General features: G+C 36.3%; 1 protein-coding gene across 2 annotated transcripts in view; it reads left to right on the forward strand.

The window, feature by feature from the left end:
* Window positions 1-16,829, forward strand: part of rnf8 (ring finger protein 8, E3 ubiquitin protein ligase) — a 17,540-nt gene extending 711 nt beyond the window's left edge. The window contains exons 2-8 of one of the 2 annotated variants that reach the window (XM_081378698.1): window positions 179-307; window positions 2,490-3,185; window positions 9,262-9,324; window positions 9,416-9,505; window positions 9,811-9,918; window positions 11,531-11,735; window positions 16,159-16,823. In XM_081378698.1, the coding sequence (XP_081234824.1) occupies window positions 179-307; window positions 2,490-3,185; window positions 9,262-9,324; window positions 9,416-9,505; window positions 9,811-9,918; window positions 11,531-11,735; window positions 16,159-16,346 (1,479 nt within the window). In that variant the 3' untranslated portion in view covers window positions 16,347-16,823. Of the gene's footprint in view, window positions 1-178; window positions 308-2,489; window positions 3,186-9,261; window positions 9,325-9,415; window positions 9,506-9,810; window positions 9,919-11,530; window positions 11,743-16,158 lie in introns of both variants that reach the window. The other variant, XM_081378699.1, reaches the window with a different exon arrangement.
* Window positions 16,830-21,977: the final 5,148 nt, after the last annotated feature.

The following is a 21,977-nucleotide window of genomic DNA, read 5'->3' on the forward strand; positions in this document are numbered from 1 at the left end:
TGAACACCATTGATGATGGAGTCAAAACAACATTTTACAAGTGTGAATTATGTCCAGTTTAACTCAAACTGTAGGGAATTTGTGAAACAAAGCAGCTAGTCATAGGTTAATGGCTCCAATATGATTTCATGATGTACATGTATGCTTGCTTATTGCTCTCCTGTGTCTTTTTACTCAGGTTACTGTTGGTCGTGGTCTGAATGTGACCCATCAGATTCTGTCAGCCAGCTGTCCACTGATGATATCCAGAAATCACTGTGTCTTCAAGCACAACGATGACGGACGGTGGACAGTGACGGACAATAAGGTGTAGTATGAGTCTGTCAGTCTATCTGTCTATGGGTCTGACTGTCCATTCCAGCATTTGATGGGCATTATGGGCTCTGAAACAACACTGAAAGAAAAATAGCCTACATTTATACTACAGGGCTGTTGAATGCTTGAGTCTGATTGGTTGACGAATGTTCTAAGGTGTGCCATTATTTTCAGGGAAACTCACAACTAAAGTAGTTCCGGCAGAGTTTGACCGCTTCACAGTTCCATATCACTTCACCAAACGATTTCAGTGATTTCTAATGTCCTTACAGCCGACAACAGCAGAAGAGCCAAAACCCACAACGACCCTGACCAGGAAAATAAATATAGTACACAATAGGATACAAATGACAAACTTATTTCCAATAAAGTTTTATGTACCGAAAGCACATACTCTTGCTCTCCTGCTCAAACACACACACTCAGTACGGATACACACTCATGCAGAAACGTGTTGTCAGCGCTGCTCTGATGATTTTATCAGTAAAATAGTTTAGCAACTTAAAAGATACATGACATTTCTCACTAGTGAGGTAATAACGGCCCTGTTCTTGAAGCAGATCTCGATCTCTCTCTCTCTCTCTCTCTCTCTCTCTCTCTCTCTCTCTCTCTCTCTCTCTCTCTCTCTCTCTCTCTCTCTCTCTCTCTCTCTCTCTCTCTCTCTCTCTCTCTCTCTCTCTCTCTCTCTCTCTCTCTCTCTCTCTCAATTTTTTCAATTTCAATTTCATGTTGCTTTATTGGCATGACAAAAAAAATGCATCTGTGTTGCCAAAGCATACGAACAAATATAAACAACAACAAGGAGTTAATACATCTGATATAGTAATACAAGTAAACAGGATAATTATGATGTAGATGCAGATACTAAACACATTCTGTGCATGTCCCTCAAAGGGTACATTGAAACAATAATATATATATATATATATATATACACACATACACATACATATATATATATATATACACAAACATACATACATACATATACACATATATATGTACATAAAAAAAGAAGAGAATACAGACAAACAAGATAATAACAAAAAAAAAATATATATAAATATACATATATATAATACATAACTTGTATAAATACCTCTTAAACAATTTTCTATTAATTTAGCCTTGTATTGTGGCAGGAGAAGACATATTTAGCTGCTAGCCATGCTGTGCTTTTATCTTCCCCTAATAAAAAAGGAAGCTTTTTGTCCTCAGTGTAGGTAGTGAAGCCTCTCTCTCTCTCTCTAATAACTGCATTAGTCTGCTATCAGTGGCTCAAGTCTCCATTACTAGCTCTAAAATGACTAGCAATGGAGGAGTGGGATGAGATGCATAAGAAATTAGTCCCACACACAAGAGCGTTTAAAGGACAAAAACATGATAAATGTCTTGAAATGCATCATCTGAACAATGTTTCGAGGTGTGGTAACTGCAGTATAAGTGGAATAATTGACTCTGGGCCGTTGAATTATCGAAAAATAATGACCCCAGGTGTAACATTACCACCTCGGGTGTGCATTATTTTTCTAATAATTCATCGGACCAGAGTCAATTATTCCTTATATATATATAAAAGTAAAAGGTAATTAAAAATATTAATAAATACTATAATGGTTGATAAATAATAGTAAATGTAAATCACACTTATACAAATGACAAAAATACATGGCAAAATTAATAAAACTTAGACTAAAATGAAAACTGAAAATATTAAAAAGCGAATTAAAAAATATTAATGCATACTATTATAGTGTATAGATAATACTTAAATAACACTGGTGTCATGTATATATAAATCAGAAATAAAATTAAAACAAAGCTAAATATAATTATCTAAATAAAGTCTAATAAAAATGACAAACGCACATACCAAAATTGCTAAAACTGACTCAAATTAAAATGAAAACTGTTATAGCATATAAATGATACTAAAATAATGTAAAAAATTATTAAGGCTAAATAGAAATATAAAAAAGTAATAAATATGACAAAAGCACATAAAAAAATACTGATTAAAATGAAAACCGAAAAAATATTACATAATAGTACATAAATTATACTAAAATAACACTGGTGTTATCTATATAATAATAAAAAAGATCTGTAAGTGTGCTTGTATGTTGTTTTTTATTTAAATATGTCTGACTTCTTTTGTTTGTCTTCATACCCAGAGTCTGAACGGCGTGTGGGTGAACGGGAGCCGGATTCCTCCAGCCAATCCCTTCTTGCTCCGTCAGGGAGACTCTGTGCGACTCGGCGTCCCTCTCGACGGCAACCCTGTGGAGTTCGACTACACCCTCGTACAGAAGAGCTACAACGAGGTCAAATCGTTCTTGTCTGGGAATCTGGACAAAGAATGTGGCGCCGCTCCCTTAGGCCAAAAACTGAAAAACTCTAAGAGGAAGTTGGATGGAGGAGACGACGAGTCGGAGCCGTCTCCCACGAATCAGTCCAAATCCAAGCTGTACCGATGCTCCGGTTCGGATAAGTCACGTGCACAGCCCTGCCCATCCGGGGAACGCCGGGAAACTGCGAAGCTTTCCTCTAAACCTCTTGAGGAGGACCGATGCGGTGATGCGGCGGGAAGCAGCTCGAGCGCTAGCACTGAGAGCAGTCAGCAGCTAGCTAGCGTTCACCGCTACAGCAAGAGCCTGATGGTCCTGAAGAGTCGTGTTGGAGACACGCAGAAGCGTGCGGCGGAGCTGGAGCGGCTTCGGGATCAGACGCCGGAGAGAGAGCGGGAGATGCAGGAGCTGCAGACGCAGCTGGAGATGTTGCGGGGTCAGCTGAGGTCGCAGAAGGAGCAGGCGCTCAAACGCATCGAGTGTCTGGAGAAATCCTTCTGTGAGGAGGAGCGGCGCCTGGAGGTGAGTCTCCGACACCAACGTCAAGTCAAGACGTACTATCTCAGTGTCCGTTCTATCCATCCTAAATGCTATGTGAGATTAGAAAATGAGTTTTTTTTTTATTTAGAGATGGGACAGTGTATATTAATCAACATTCATGAATGTAAATGTACCCAAATTAGCCCGAAAGTCCCTTTGCCAGATGTTATTAGGCCTAAAACTAGACAAGAGGGTAAAACAATAATAGAACTAGAACTTAACAACTATTTAAAATACAATTATACCATATCATATAACATAATATACAAAAAAAGATATGTACACAATAAAAAAAGAAAGATGTGTGTATATATCAGTGCTATGCATAAGTTTAGACACCCATGCTAAAGTTGACTAAAAAGAGGAATAAAAAAATCATCTTTTGGAAATTGAACTTAATGCCTTAATTAAAAAAATGAGGAAAAATCCAACCTTTAAGGACACCAATTTTCTTTGTGAATGAATAATGTATCGTAAATAAATAAATGTTCTTCCTTAAAATACAGGGTGCATAAGTTTGGACACCCCTATGTTAAATTCCCATAGAGGCAGGCAGATTTTTATTTTTAAAGGCCAGTTACTTCATGGATCCAGGATACTATGCATCCTGATAAAGTTCCCTTGGCCTTTGGAATTAAAATAGCCCCACATCATCACATAGCCTTCACCATACCTAGAGATTGGCATGGTTTTATTTCAGTTAGCCTAAAAGCTAGTTTGATTTGCATTGAGAGATGATCTTATGGAAAGTACCCCATGCCAATCTCTAGGTATGGTGAAGGGTGTGTGATGATGTTTTATGAACATGAACATGAACATTTATTTATTTACGATACATTATTCATTCACAAAGAAAATTGCCTAATTTTTTTAATTAAGGCATTAAGTTCAATTTCCAAAAGATGATTTTTTTTATTCCTCTTTTTAGTCAACTTTAGCATGGGTGTCTAAACTTATGCATAGCACTGTATATACATATATGAAGAGTTCAGATGCAAAAGCCTCTGAGTGCCATCTGAAATTTTCTTCTAGAATGATCATTTTTATCAAGCTCGTATTTTTAAGTTCAGTAATTGCACTTAAATGGCAATGAAAATTACCTATTAATTGTCATTCAAGTGAAATTACTGAACTTAAAAATACGAGCTTGATAAAAATGATCATTCTAGAAGAAAAGGCTTTTGCATCTGAAGTCTTCATATATATATATATATACACACACACACACACACACACACACACACACACATTTATATACATATACATATATATGTATATATGTGTGTGTGTGTATATATATGTATTGTGTATATATATATATATATATATATATATATATATATATATATTAGAGGTGGGCATAGATTAATTTTTTTAATCTAGATTAAAATGGCTCATTTGAATTCTGCCGAAGGCATTCAGAATATGTGTGCTTCCCAAATAATGACTATAAAAGTAAGTCTTTGAGAACGGGTTTCTCAAGCCAGGTGGCGCATTAGACCAGGGGCTCATCTCCTGTTTCCACAATGCATCACAAACTGCTTGAGAAAGCTGTTCTACTCACTGTAAAAGGTTACTACTGCCGTCCGTAGGCAACATAGGCCTATGTTATTATCAACTACTATAGGCTATCAATTAGGGATGGGCGATATGGCCTAAAATCTATATTGTGATATACATTGCAGCCTCTTGCGATAACGATATACAGTAACGTTATATTATAATAAAACCATTTCAGAACAGGTTACACAGACCCTGCTAAACAACTGCTAAATGTATTTTTTTAAAGGGTATATGTAGTTTTGAGAACATATATTGTGCAAAACTGTAAGTATACAACATAATTTTGCAGATAAATAAAATTTAAGTACACAAGCTGCAGAGATCTTAAGTAGGTCTAATGTTTATTATAGCTTTGAGTTTATGAAACCCCAAATTTAAAGTTATAATATTGTTAAAACTGATGTCTTTTCAGTTAAAAAGAAACACAACAACGATTCTTAAAATCGGGCGCAGACAGAGATTATGTGTTAACGTTACACCACTCAGATATATTGGGAATAATACGCGCGCGCTGGTATTCAGTGATATCATGTTTCGTTTTGAATTTGAGGTGGTAGAACGGATTAGTCGTGTGTTAACTTACCGAACCGTTACCCCACACACTCGGATAGTTTGCTGCTGTTTGTCGGCCGAACCAAGTCCAAATAATGGATGTTGCAGCTTTCACTTTCAGCCGTGTTTACTTAAGATGACGACGAATATGCGTTGCAGCCGGGTTTACCTCGCGGCCGCGGGTAGATTGCATCATCATAGCTTGTGTACAGGGTTCTCAAGTCTCACGCATTGGCCGTGAGACACACGCAATTCAACCAGTTCACACGCTCACACGCCACACCGTGTATTTCTCACGCTGAAAAGGCAATGCCAACCAAGTTGTCCTACAAGCTTTATATATAACGTTGTATACGAGGCGCGGGCACACAAAGTGAAGGTTTCTGCCGCCAGCACGTATCTCGGCCAGATTGCGTTCGTTAATAGGCAACATAGATGCGCGAACTCACGGAAGTTGACGGAACATTCTCGGCCACCGTACGTTCGTTACTAGGTAACCAACAACATCGCGCGAACACACGTCGTGATGATGGAGAAGGTAAGTTGGAAGAAAGCTCGTCTAACATTTTAAGGCTAGAACATTTAATATATAGCCCATCGTTTACCTTATTATTGATGCAGTCAAAAACTCTACAGCTACTTTGCAACCAGGCCAGAAGCTTTGGCTCAGTTTGGCTAGCTTACGTTATCTGAAACTAAGGGAAATGTTTGTGGGTATGGGAAGGAATGAAGATGTATTTCTTTTTATTTCATTTTATTTTAAATAAATTTAAATGTATTTATTTTATTTTATTTTTAATTATATATTATACTGTATTAATAGTATTTCTAGTTACATTAAGGCTACATACGTATTAAAGCAGAGTGCTCTGGGTAATATATATCCTGTCAAAACATACATTAATCATTGCCATTGCATTTGTATTTTTCAAACACTTACAACACAAAACACATTTCATAAGCTGGAGTGTGTACTCTTGTGTACACACACACACACACACACACACACACACACACACACACACACACACACACACACCTTAATAATACACTAATATGTCATTTGTTCACAATGTCCCACCACACAATAAATCATTATGCCGTTTCAACTAGACACATTCAAAATGCAAAAATATTTGTTTTTCCAAACTGTTTGGAGCAATTTGTTAACTTATTTGTAATTTTGAAATATAACATTAAAGAGTATATTTGATGTGATGAATTGCTCTGTCATTTATTAGATTTACTAATTGTTATAATTTCAATTTGTGCTGGTTAATTATGAACAATAGGTAAAATTGGGGGGCGGGGACAGGTGGGGGCGGGACTCCATTAGGCTCCTCCCCCAACCACATGTGATCTCACTCCAAGCTTTTGATAAAACTTGAGAACCCTGTGTGTAGTAGAGCCATCTCCCAACCCAACTTGGGGAATAGATTAACGGCGATATTTTTTTTATCGCGCGATGCGTTAACGCCGATAACGGCCCACCACAAATATATATATATATATATATATATATGTATGTGTGTGTATATATATATATATATATATATATATATATATATATATATATATATATATATATATATATATATAATATATGTGTATATATATGTGTATATATATATATATGTATATATATATATGTATGTATGTGTGTATATATATAATATATGTGTATATATGTGTATATATATATATGTATATATATATATGTATGTATGTGTGTATATATATATATATATATATATATATATATATATATATATATATGTGTGTGTATATATATATATATATATATATATATATATATATATATATATATATACATACACTATGGCAATTTAAAGTGCTTTACAGAAAGGAATTAAAATGATCACAAAATAGAAGCAAGGAAAGTTAACAGTTATAAAAGAAATTAAGAGATATATGATACAGTTATAAAATCAATTAAGAGAGTAAAAAGATGATAGTATACATAGATAAACTTCTCATCTGGCGAACCACAGGTGTATCATATTTTTCACAGTTTTACTCTAAGATTTTTCCATGGTGATTACACTGTGTCTGTGGTGTTCTTTATGCGTTAAATAATACTAATGTTAATGAAGTTATTAATAGTAATAATAGAGGAAGCAGCATTAATGTTTATTTAGAGAAGGGACATTCATGACTGTAAATGTACCCAAATTAGCCCGAAGGCTAGTTTTCATCAGAAGTCCCTTTGCCAGATGTTATTAGCCCTAAAACTAGACAAGAGGGTACAACAATTATAGAACTAGAACTTGTAAACAACTCTGTAAAATACAGTTAAACACATTATACAAAAAGACGATATAGGCTAGGCCTATATGTAACAGTAAGAAAAGACGTGTGTATATATATATGTATATTTAAAAAAAAAATATTGTTATGAGTTAAAAAATACTAGTAATAATAGCGGAAGCTGCATTAATGTTCACATTGTTGATTATGAAGAAGCTATTTCTTAAAATGATGCTTAAATGAGTTTATGAGCGTTCTCTGACTGATTATGGTACAGATTTCACTGCTGTGATGCTCTGAATGAAAGAACAGCCTGACCAAAGGAAATTTTCCTACGTGGAATTATACAATCCAATCAAAGTTGCAGTGTTGACCTGTGTTGCTATTGTTAAAGGGATAGTTCACCCAAAAATAAAAATGTGCTGTTAACAAGGTTTGTGCTTATAGTACTTGGATTTGACTTTTTGAAATTGAAGTCTTGGGAAAAACCCTTGAAAACAGCCATATTTCTGAAAAGGTGCTTGAATTACTGGAAGACAATAGAAAATACTTAATTGTATTGATAAAATAATTGTTTCACACCCATCTGATATTGATATAGAGCCATTTCACATGGCTATGAGCTTGATATTGCTCATATCATATGATTATTCAAGTATATGATACAGCTTTCAGTGTATCATGTTTTAGTTAAGTGAGATCCCTGATTGTTCTCCTTGAACCAAAAAAGTAGTGCTTGAAAAGTCCTTGAAAGTCCTGGAATTTCATTTTACAGTGTCTGTACGAACCCTGTGTTAATTTACACCCCCCTCAGGCCATACAGTATGTACGTGACTTTTTTTCTTCAGTTAATCAGTAAAGTAAAGTTTTAGCTGAAAGAAACCGTGGTCCTTGGTGATTCACATAATGCAAATCAACGGCTACCGTCACATTGAGGGTAAAAAAACAACATAAACTGGCAAAACAAGATTAATACCCGTGGCTCTTGATGATACATTGAGGTCTTATGAAGCGAAATGATCGGAAACTGAACATTTATTTACAAATATGTGACCCTGGACCACAAAACCAGTCACATGGGTCCATTTTTTTAAATTGAGATTTATACATCATCTGAACGCTGAATGAATAAGCTTTCCTTTGATGTATGGTTTGTTATGATAGGACAATATTTGGAAATCTGGAATCTGAGGGTGCAAAAAATTTAAACATTGAGAAAGTTCTGCATTTATGTTCACGATTGTGCTGTATTCACTCACAAAAATGAATGTTTTATATATTTACAGTAGGAAATTTACTAAATATCTTCATGGAACATGATCTTTACTTAATATCCTGATGATTTTTGGCATAAAAGAAAAATCGATAACTTTGACCCATACAATGTATTGTTGGCTATTGCCACAAATATACCCGTGCGACATGTGACTTATGGTTTTGTGATCCAGGGTCACATATCATTATTACCTGTAATTCACAGCCTGGGAAAACGGTCCTGAGATTAACCACAGTCTGGAGCACGAGAAAAATGACACATTTCTTGTTCCTCGGATGATCCACCAATAAAAATAACATTAGTTACATCTAATTTATCTCATAAGGATAGGCTCCAGCTCATATAAAGCCGTGGTAGTTTTGTCTGTGTGTTGACATCGTATATGTTGTTTTCCTTTAGACTGAAAAAGCACAACAGAATGAGGTGGGCTTGAAAAAACAACTTGAGGACGCATTAAAAGAGGTAACTGCACTATTGCACTGAAATATTTAATGTTTAAACGCAAGTGTTATATATATATATATATATATAACGTTTTCCTTTACTTGGACAGCACCGTAAAGTTATTGAGGAACTCAAACACGCTCGGGAAGGATTCAAGGAAGCTCTTCAAGCCAAAGATAAGGAGCTGGAAGTTACAAAGGTAATCGTGGGAAAGTTGAGCATGAACATGAGCACAGTGTGATTTTAATGGCATGGACAATAAAATATTTGTTATTTTTCTGTAAAACTCAAAGGTCAGTTTGTCATGAGTTTCCTAGCCGTTCTTTCCCTGTTAATGAAAGCCAATTGAAACTTTTTCAACGATCATGTCATGCAAACAAACCTTTGCACAGGCTAAAATGAGTGACCGGTGACCAGATTTTGTGGAAGTGAAGCGATTGATTACATAATGCCTAAAAAGTAAGTAAAAATACAATTTTCTGTGCAATAATTTGACTTCCACAGGAAGAGAAAGAGAAGGCCAAAGCTCAGAAAGAAGAAGTGGTCACACAGATGACTGAAGTGCTGGAGAGTGAACTGCAATGCAGCATTTGTTCAGAGCTCTTCATTGAGGTAAAAAAACACACACAAAAAAAACACCATGATGTAAAGATCATGTGATCGGATGAAGGAATGACAGGGAAAGAACACTGACTTATTAAAAGATCAAAACTTTCTTTTCTATAAAAGTTCACTCTTGTCAAAAAGTGTGTAGGTGTAGAGTGTAGGTTGAGTGTTTTATAGAAAAACTCCAATGGACACTTAAAAATCTCTATTTCATTGCATTAGATACAAAATATCAAACCAAGTGGCAGAAGCAAACTAATGATGCTCAGTGTTTTCTTCAGAGACACATTTTCAGTTTTTATTAAATGACTCAAGGTAATTTTTTTGTCAGTTATGCTCAAAATCAGAATGTAGTTCATAACATTAACAAATGTAATGTAAATGTGAGTTGCTTTGAATAAAAGTGACTGCCAAATGCATAAATGTAAATAAATGCATGATACGCACACACACACACACACACACACACACACACACACACACACACACACACACACACACACACACACACACACACACACACATATATACATATACATACTGTATATTTTGTGCTGAGTTTCTTTAAAATAAATCCTGCTTGTTTTGATATTTTGTTTTTTAATGTAAATACACAATACTTTTTAATGTGTTTGAAGGAAAGTCTCTTCTGCTCACCAAGGCTGCATATATTTGATCAAAAATACAGTAAAAACAGTGAAATATTATTAAAAATTAAAATAAGTGATTTCTATTTGAATATAATTTAAAATGTTATTTATTCCTGTGATGAAAAGCTGAATTTTCATCATCATTACTCCAGTGTTGGCCATCTCACATAGTCCGGCTTTAGATATCGGCAATATTTTGAAACTTATTCTAAGTGACCAATCACAGATTTTGTTTTTAAATGCCATTTCAGGATTTGTCTAATGTTATGCCACAAAAATAGACTAGGTCCACAAATGTGACCTGGGTCAATTTTTTGAAATTGAGATTTATACATCACCTGAAAACTGAATAAATAAGCTTTCCATTGATGTATGGTTTGTTATGATAGGACAATATTTGGCCGATATACAACTATTGAAAATCTGGAATCTGAGGGTGCAAAAAAATCAAAACATTGAGAAAATCTCCTTTAAAGTTGTTCATTTATGTTCATGATTGTGCTGCATTCACTCACAAAAATAAATGTTTTATATATTTATGGTAGGAAATTTACTAAATATCTTCATGGAACATGATCTTTACTAAATATCCTAATGATTTTTGGCATAAAAGAAAAATCGATAATTTTGACCCATACAATGTATTGTTGGCTATTGCCACAAATATACCCGTGCGACATGTGACTGGTTTTGTGATCCAGGGTCACAAATGAACTTTTTGCAATAAATTTTTTGCGCAATGTGCATCAGACGGTAAGTTTAGTCACCTTTATTTATATAGTACTTTTTACAACACAGATTGTTTCAAAGCAGCTTTACAGAGATAACAGGAAAATAATGCAGCAAAGTTTGTTTCCAGAAGAAAATAGCATCACAGTCCAGCTTAAGTGAGTTCAGTGATGTTGAAGTGAACGATGGACTGTGCAGGACACAATCCTCTTGAACTTTGACCTCTGTGACCCCCTCAGGCCGTGACGCTGAACTGCGCCCACAGCTTCTGTCAGCACTGCATCCGAGAGTGGCGCAAACGCAAGGATAAGTGTCCCATGTGCTGGCAGACCATCACGTCTCAGACGCGCTCTCTGGTCCTGGACAACTGCATCGACCGCATGGTGGAGAACCTGAGCGCCGACATGAGAGAGAGACGCCTGGGGCTCATCAATGAGCGGAAAGGTGAGAGGTGCGTGACATCACCACGTCTTCTGTCTGATGCGAGTCTTTGAGAAGTTAAGGCAAGAAACCACAGCTGAATCGGTTAAAACATTTAAAGGTGCAGTGTGTAATTTTAGCGGCATCTAGTGGTGAGGTTGCGAATTGCACCCAGACAGAAGTTACGCTGTCCGACACATGATGTCGTCGTCTTGTTAAGCAATGAGGTTTCTTTATAAAGATAAATTAAGAAATTATGTTTACTTAAAGGGGTGGTATAATGCCCTTTTCACAAGATGTAAAATAAGTCTCTGATGTCCCCAGAGTGTGTATGTGAAGTTTTAGCTCAAAATACCCCACAGATATTTTGATATAGCATGTTAATATTGTCACTTTGTGAGGGTGAGCAAAAACACACCGTTTTGTGTCTGTTCCTTTAAATACAAATGAGCTGCTGCTCCCGGCACAGGGGGCGGAGCTTCAAGAGCTGCACTCACACAGACATGCAATGAAAATTTCAAAACTTTTAGCCTTTTATGTTCAAACCGGAGTCAGACAATGATGGAGAGACTCAAGAAGAAGTGACAACATGTAGAAGCAACAGGACATTTCTGAATGGTTAGAATTTATGTTGCTGATGTGTAGTTATCATCTTTTTCTTTTACAGATTTTTTTTTTTACTATTCAAACAACTAATACAAATGCAATAAAATGATATTAATTATATTTTAGTAAGTATTGTGAATATAAATTGCCCATAGGCCTATATACAAGCATAGGCTACGCTCTTTCTTTTAAATAAAAATGCTAATGCTACCACATCTTTACATTACTATTGGGCAATTCCAGCGTTATGGACGTGACATTTGCAGTCAAAACTTGAAATATAAATGATCAGAAAATGTGTTTAATACTAATATATTGAAACGTCTGTTTATACATCCGTACTCCCTTAATAAAGGAGTCCAGACGTTAGAAAAATATCAGTATACACATGCGTTTTATATTTAATATGAGGGAATACACTTGCGTTACGGTCCGGACGTGACACAAAAAATCTTTAACTTTTAGGTGGTAAAATATGTTTTAGTAATTCTATGAATTACACTGCGCAAAACAAAAGTAATATACCCACTGGATGAAAAACGGTCGGCTCTCCACAGAACATAAAATATTCATTTTATTTTATTTTTCGTGTTCGCATTTATGAGGAACAAACAATGTTACGGACGTGAGCGCTCTGAAAGCGGCACTACAATTAAAACTTTCACAGAGATCTCAAACAGGCATTTAAAACACCAAATATTAAGGATTGGCATATCAAGCAAAATAATATTCGATGATTGATCGAAAATCGTATCTCTCCCCCCACATGCTCACCGGCAAGACACGCCAACATTAAATTTCTCTGTAGCCTACTGTATAGGCCTATGTGTTGTAGCCCAGTCATTAAAAAACGATTTAGTTTCATATTCATGTTTAAATAAAATAAGATTTTTGCTTATGTAATCCGTATGAAATGTGCATTTCTCTCTGGCGCGTTCACTACTGCGAAGATCGCGAGTCAGCATCGTCAACTTCATCTTTGACACAGAAAACACTTGTTTATTAATAAACAATTGAAATGTCTCCTTGATATATATGACATACTAATAATCATTCCTTTTCCCAGTTCTTTGTGACAGCTTTTAGGTGCGTTATTGGCAGCGCACCCTTACACATGAACACGTCACCATCACTCAATAGTTAATGTTATTCTTTGGTGTTCAGTTTATTCAGGTTTTCTAATTATTTAATATATGTATTATATTATACATTTAATAATGTATTTTTTATTTTATTTTATTTTTTTATCAAAAATTTTTTCTCGACACCTCTTTAACTTGGCACGAAGTTCTGGAAAACTGTCAGTGAAGTCCCGATATGAAAATTTGTTTAAATTTATACCTACGTAATACCCATGACCAAAATTGTACTTTTTTTTTTTTTACATTGAATCTTGAAAAAAAAATATAGACCGACCTACCGACCCTTTTTTTTTTTTTTTTTTGCTGTTACGGCAAACCAAAATATTTTTAAGGATGGCCGTACACTCAAACAGCAACATTACACACTAACTAGAGTTAGAAAAGTGTAAACATAATCAACCACCCCTTTAATTATTCAGTAAAACGATGTTATTGCGAATATTATTGTTACTTGTTCATCATTGTGTCAATGTTTTATTTGCTGACTTTAGCTAGCTTCTCTTTATCGGATGACGGAATGACAGGGAAAGAACACTGACTTATCGAAAGATCAAAACTTTCTTTTCTATAAAAGTTCACTCTTGTCAAAAAGTGTGTAGGTGTAGAGTGTAGGTTGAGTGTTTTATAGAAAAACTCCAATGGACACTTTTGGACACTTAAAAATGTCTGTATTTCATTGCATTAAATACAAAATATCAAACCAAGTGGCAGAAGCAAACTAATGATGCTCAGTGTTTTCTTCAGAGACACATTTTCAGTTATTATTAAATGACTCAAGGTAGGCAAATTTTTTTGTCAGTTATCCTCAAAATCAGAATGTAGTTCATAACATTAACAAATGTAATGTAAATGTGAATAAAAGCGACTGCCAAATGCATAAATGTAAATAAATGCATACGCGCGCACACACACACATATTTAACATGTAACATATTTTGTGCTGAGTTTCTTTAAAATGAATTGCACCCAACAGAAGTTACGGTGGCCGACAGGAAGTGATGTCGTCGTCTGAGACGGCAGAGAGTAGCCAGTTAAGCAATGAGATTTCTTTACAAAGATAAATTAAGAAATTAGGTTTACTTAATTATTCAGTAAAACGATATGTTATTGCGAATATTATTGTTACCTGTTCATCATTGTGTCAGTGTTTTATTTGCTGACTTTAGAGAGCTTCTTTTTATGAAGAACAACATAGTGATGAAATGCATTTGTCCGTTCGGGGCCACTGTAGAAACATGTCGATGTAAGCAGACCTGCGGTGTGTGTAGAGAGAAATGCCTCATTCTAAGGTAATAAAAACAGAACGGTTCATTAAGTAAGGTCTTTATACACCACTGAAAACATACATAGTTATGTTTATGATATTGATCTTCCTAAATATTACACAGTGCACCTTTAACTAGTAGAAATCACTGTACTTCCCCTGCTGATTGATTACATTAAAAATTGCAACAGCTACAAAAAAAATGTATTGCAAGGTTTCTGAAATGTCATGTTTAAATATGCAGATGAGGCATTATATAAATAAATATGAAGGATTTTGCATAAACTTCCAGAACTGAAGTCAAAGTTTCATTTTCTTGACATACTAGAGTTAAAGGTTTTTACAGAGGGGATTTTGTACATCTCGTTTTATCACTTCATAAATGAGAGCATACTGTCAACAGCCCCCCCCCCCCCCCCCCCAAACAAATATTTTCATCATGTTTTGTTTTATTTTATTTTTTAAATGCTGTATAAAATCAGGTGAATGTTATATATGAACAAACCACTCTGTTAAAAAAAACTTGAATGTAAAGTTGGGTGTTTGTAAAGCTGCTGGATTGGAGATTTCTGACTCAAACTCACCGCCTTTAAAGATATGTATTATAATTGAAATCTACAGATGCAAATAGATAAAGTGGAATAAAATAAACACTTAAAGAACACCTATTATTGAATCTGGAAATAAAGCAAAATCACTGAGAAAAATGAGAAATAGTCCTCAGATGCCATGTCTGTAATTTATAGCAAAACATCTAGCGTTAATTCAATCTCAAACAGATTCATTAAAATAAGTTATTACTCCACCACGTGCGTGACATCATTACGACCAATTTGCGACAATACAGTTTCGGGAAACAGTCGACTTTATTCAACTCTTGATTTTCTTCTGTGTTTCTCTGAGTGAGTTCATGTAGTGTAACAGCGCAGCGCTTCTGGGTTGTACGTCAGAACGTAGGCTCACTATTGGCCAGCATCACACACATGACCAGCGTCGGCCAATAGTGAGCCTACGTTCTGATGTACAACTCGGAAGCGCTGCGCTGTTACACTACATCAACAGCTTAGGAGAAGGAGATGGTTGAATAAAGTCATTATTTTTGTTTTTTGCGCACTAAAAGTATTCCCCTCACTTGATAAACTTAAGGTTGAGCCGCAGTAGTCACTTAGACTATTTTAACGATGTCTTTGCTAACTTTTTTGGGCCGGCAGATCTCAATTACCTAGAAGCCTATGGAGGAGTGAGACAGCTCTCAGATTTCATAAAAAATATCTTAATTTGTGTTCTGAAGATGAACGAAAGTCTTACGGGAGTGATTACTGACAGAATTCTAATTTTTGGGTGAACTGTCCCTTTAAGGTCAGGTTCTCTTACAAGTTACGAATGGTGCTATAAGGTCATACCTAAAAACTGAACAACTAAACTCTGTTCTCAGGTCAGAAAGCGAGCGTCCCTCCAACAGTCGTGGTAATAAACGACGACAGCGACAGCAGCAGCAGCAGTGACGCGTTCTTTCAGGGAAACAGCTCCATGTTCTCCGACTCCAACGACTCTCTGCTTCATCTGGTCCATTTTCCCAGCGATGACGATTCGTCCTGGTCTGAGGACGACGACTATCTCTGAGAAACACTCGTGAAGAACAGACACGGCTCGTTTGTTTGGTTTCATGTTTCATTTTGCCATGCTATTTTTATGTTTGTAGCTCACTGTATGAATTGTTTTGGGCTTTCTGTGTTAAAATAAACGTTAAAATTATTTTGCACTCAGCCGTTTTGATGTTGTTTTGATCAATTCCATATAAAACGTTCTGTGCATAATATTATGAATATACTTTCTTCTACTAATAAAGGCCAGTTCACACTGCATTGACAGATCAATGGCCGACCAATGGGAACAGACACTTCAGGTTTTAACCTGGTGTTTGTCTGTGTTTCAGTATGAAGTTGCACATTTTAAATCCATTTAGCTGTATCCCACAAACTTTCTCAGGCATTTTTTTAGTGTAAACATGCTTATATTAAATACACACTGAGAGCAAATGAAGTGACAAAGTATGTCATTCCCATTATAATGGAGGAGGCTGTCTGTGTGAGGTATTGATTGGTGATTTTAATGGGAACATGCTCTTTTGCTGCCTGGCTTTCATTGGATGTTTCTCACGCTCCAGTATCTGGCACAAGAGGGCAGCAGAGATACGAGTGCTTGTTAATCCGTAATGTTGATCCGTATGGGCTTGTATATATCCCTGCTGAACGTACATTTGGCATCTGGACATTACCTTTATATTCGTGGTGTTTAAAGTGTAACAGCATAAGATATAGCTGATTGCATTTGGTCTGTAATTATTTCCAAATTGCTTACATTGCCCATTTGCTCTAGTTTCTGCATGCTTTAAGGCAAAACACTACAGGTGAGTAGACTAAAATTTGAACTAATTGATCTCGCCGTACTTCCCCAGTTGATTAATCACAGTATATCATGGCAATTGTTTTATTTTATACTGCAAATTATGCATTATATAAACAAATATGCACTCATTTTCAGATATTTCCAGAACAGAAAGACAGTTTCTTATTTCATTTTGTAAACATATTAAAGGGTTTTTACTGAGGGGATTTTACATGCCCTATTTTATCACTCCATAAATCAGAATATACTGTGCTGTCAACAGCCAGAGTTTTTTTTTTTTTAGTTTTTAAAAATAATGTAAATTAGGCACATTATTTATGAAGAAAACCCCTCTGTAAAAACCTTCACACTATAGGAATAAAACTGTAAAGTTTGGTGTATGTAAAGCTGCTGAAGTGGACATTTCTGACTCATTGTAGGAGAAAAAAAAACATGAGAAAAGGTATGAAATCTAAAGTGTATTAAACACATAAATGTGTATTTTGGATGTTTTCTTTCTGTTAGTCAGAAAGAATACATGCTATGGAAGAAAAATAGCCTCATAATTGAGTAGTGCATTAAAAAACAATAGGTTTTTTGTGTGTGTGTGTGTGTGTGTGTGTGTGTGTGTGTGTGTGTGTGTGTGTATACTTGTACAACTATCTTTGTGAGGACCCGTGTGAGTTTTCGACCATTGGAGTGAGGACAAAGAGAGTAAATAAAGTGAGGACATGTTGGCCGGTCCTCAGTCTCTGAGAGCCTTTAAAGGCTGTTTGAGGGTCAAGACTTGGTTTTAGGGATAAGGAATGAGGTTAAGGGTCGGTTTAGGGTCAGGGGTCGGGTTAGGCACTTAGTTGTGATGGGTAAGGTTAGGGTAAGCGGCAAGAGATTGCATTGTGTCAATGAATGTCCTCATAAAGATAGATGTACAAGAATGTGTGTGTGTGTGTGCGTTTAAAAAATTAAATAAATTTCTATTTTTGGCAAATGTAAAGGCCGTTTCACATCAAAAGTGAAGTGAATAAGCCTAAAGCTGAAGCAAATGCAGATTCACTCCTGTACAGTAGAGTGAAATAAAACCTTAAACCTAAAAACACATAAACCTTTCTCACAGAAGAATAGGACGCAAGAGAAGAAAGTTCAGCACTCTTACTTCAGCAATAAAAGCAACAAAATGAAACACAAATGTGATGTTTATTTAAAGTCATTTTTGCGTATTAGTATGGTTAAACTGGATCATCGGAGGTCAGCAGTAAAAACATTGGTTAATAAAGTGAGATTAATTACATAAAGTATATTTGTGTTATTTGCTATAATTTACAGTTGATTCGAGACCTTTAGGCCAAATGGTGTTATAGTTCAATGAATTTAAAGTATTACATGCATTTAAATATATAAGAGGGAACATAAGAGTCGTCATTTTCTCCCATCATCCCATCACTCTTCATCAGTTCATCATCTCATGCACTGAAACACATCGCCGTGTCTTTTCTGCTGTAAAATTACGAATGAATCTTCTCCTTTGAGTGAATCTTCAGGTGTTTGTTCAGGACTGACGCCCAATGAAACTGTTTACCGCAGTTAAATGTGATTTCAGAGCGAAGGCCTGATCCGCTTCTTCCCAGTGTGAACTCTCATGTGAATCTTCTGGCTTTACATGTGAAGCGTTTTTTACACTGAGGGCAGGTGGCAGATTTTTTGGCTTCTGTTTTTTCTTTCTCGTTCACGTCCATCAGGTCTAAAAGAGAAGAAACATTTCAAATCTCACTTCATTAAATGAGAGACAAACGTGAAGTGAAAAGTGAAGCCCAAAGTCAAGATCACTGATGAGTTCAATAGTGATTTTAATCCCATCAAATCTGGTCGACAACTGGTGTGCACGATTATGATCGGTACTATACGGTACGGTTATCCGGACCACTTGTGATGACCTACCCCAACCCCGCCCCTAAACCTACCCGTCACTGGGGTTACGACCAAGAGCGGTTGTGGTCACGTGAGACCTCTTCGGATCTACACTGCAGATATGACACATGAAAAGATATGCTAAGCTGAAATAATCTTATGATTTCGTCTGTATGGTATCATAGGGTTATGATCTATACTGCATCCAGCCACCAGAGGGCGATCAAAATTTGGCCTCACTTTTTCAGGACATGTGCGCACAACAAGAGAGTCGGAGCTCTACATTATCCCGCTTATTACATGGCTACCTGCCAAATAAATGGTAAACGTTTATTGATTTAAAAACGACTAAACGACTGTATTGCTTCCGCTAAAGAAAATAGTCTGTTCCGTCTCTTCGGTTAGAATCCTGCGTCCATAGCAACGCTCTGTTTTTCATGGCAACGGTGTGTTAGCAGCGGTCTGTTATCAAGAATTATACCATGGTCGTTTTGGCTGTAGGGTGTCCTTTAAAAAGTGATAGAGGACACCTAGTAAATAAACCGTCAGGCGTAACCAGGGAAACCAAGTTATTGTTTGTAAAAACTTTAGATTTCGATTGTAAAACTAATTAAAATAGAAAATAATGTTTTAAAAATGTGTTATTTGGCAAGTGACCATGGTATAAGCGAGGTGTCCATTGTCAGGTATTAATGGCCTTCGGCAGAGGCAACTGTCCGACGCGCCTTGCCGTCGTCCATTAATACCTGACAATGGACACCTCGAAGGGCATTAACCCTTACATAACACACCGTATTCTACATTAGAATTCAACCAAGCCATGTAATAACAGAAGTTAATAGATACCAATCGACCAACAAAATCTCCTGTCGCTCAACGTGGCTGTTAGCAAACTAAATTAGAAGAGATTTTGTTGCTCAGCACATAAAGATGAACTACTTACTGTGCTTTCAGACTGTGGTGATTTGGTTCCTCCACTGCATGGGTCTTCATGTGTAACGTCAAGTGAGTTTTATAACAGAAACTGGTTCCACACTGATCACACGTGTGCGGTTTCTCTCCAGTGTGGATCCTCTCATGGGTTTTCAGATGTTCTGACTGACTGAATCTCTTGTCGCAATGCGAACACTTGAAAGGTTTCTCTCCAGTGTGAATTCTCTGGTGCTGTTTTAAACGTTTATCTGAAATAAAAGTCTTCTCGCACTCAAAGCACATGTACTCTCTCACACCCGTGTGAATTTTCTGATGTGCTACTAAATTACACCGCTGTGAAAAACACTTTCCACATTCAGAACATAAATGTGGCTTCTCTTTCGAATGAACTCTCAGGTGTGTCTTCAGGTGTGAAGACTCAGAAAATGTTTTTTCACACTGATCACATGTGAACGGCCTCTCTCCGGTGTGGACCCGCATGTGAACGTCAAGATGTTGTTTGATTAAGAATCTCTTTTCACATTGACCACACATGAACGGTTTCTCTCCGGTGTGGATTCGCATGTGAACTTTAAGATGTACTGACTGCATGAAACTCTTCCCACACTGATCACATGTGAACGGCTTCTCTCCAGTGTGGATCCTCATGTGAACATTAAGGTCACGTTTGGATGTAAAACAGTTTCCACACTGATCGCATTCATGCGGTCTCTCTCCGGAGTGGATTCTCATGTGGCCAGTGAGACTTGTCTTTTGTGTGAAGCTCTTCCCACACTGATCGCATGAGAACGGCCTCTCTCCGGTGTTAACTCTCATGTGACGCTCAAGACGTTGTGTGTTTCTGAAACCCTTTCTACACTGAGTGCAGGTGAAAGATTTCTTGGCTCTTCTTTTCTTTAAAGGTGTCTTTTTAGTCTTTGAGCGACTCGAAGGTTTTTCTCCAGGTTTGACATGTTGTTCCTCCTCCACTTCACTCAGTTCTTCGCTCTCCTCGCTCTCTTCCATCAGGTCTGACATGAAAGAGAAAAAAAGGTGTAATTTCATTTTCAGCACATCAAAATAATTCAAAGAGAGAAGTATAAAGTGAAAGGACATAAAAATGAGCCCTGCTGTAGAAGTAGACAAATTTTAAATGCAAGGTCCAAGGGGAGCTAACTTGACTCAAACCTCAAACCAGTTTCTCAAACCTCCCTTTACTGACCATTTGCTGAAAATATGTACTCATTTCTTTTTTTAAACTGCATATCTAAATGTGATGAAGTGCTTGAATCTCTCTAACCTGAATGTTCTTCAGCATCATGAATGAATGAAGAATAAACACCTGCCTCTTTGTTCTTCAGGATCTTCAGTGAGTTTCATTCTCCAGGGTTCTGGATCACTCATGTTCACCTGTCCGCTCTTCCTGATGCTTTGATGCTCTTCGCTTGTAGCTAATGGGAATATTCCAGCATTTATTGGGGAATTGCTGTGGGAGGAGCTTCACTGACCATGTGACTGCTGTGGGAGGAGTTTCACTTATGATGAATTGCTGTGGGAGGAGCTTCTCTGCCAAAAAACATATCAGTTAGTGAGTTTGTTTTTTACTAAATTACACTTCTAAACATTTCTATCTGTCTGTCTATCATAAAGTAATTGATGCTCATTCAACTCATAACCCTAAAATTATTCTCCTTCATTCAAATATTGTTGTGGAGTCTGTCACTTTAAAAAAAAAAAAATCCCTCTTGAAGTCTTGGGGTTTTGATACCAGAAAATAAACTTTATTATCCAAGAAACAAAGCCAAGCGCTTTTGCAAAAGCAAATCCAGAGTCCGGAACATACAGTATAGCCTATAGCCTACTTCAAATGTAATCAATACATATACGTGTGTTTTAAGCAGTGAACATAAGGGCTTAGTAGTGATGTGTGATGCAGTGATGTGTAAACTGAATTTGGTGTGTTACAATGAATATTTTTCATAGTATAAAATATGCAAAAGCACATTTTATCAAACTAAGTGTTGTAGTATGACCAGTAGGAGACCATTG

This window comes from Scardinius erythrophthalmus (genome assembly GCF_964197995.2).
Source record: "Scardinius erythrophthalmus genome assembly, chromosome: 11".
NCBI classification, from domain to species: Eukaryota; Metazoa; Chordata; class Actinopteri; order Cypriniformes; family Leuciscidae; genus Scardinius; species Scardinius erythrophthalmus.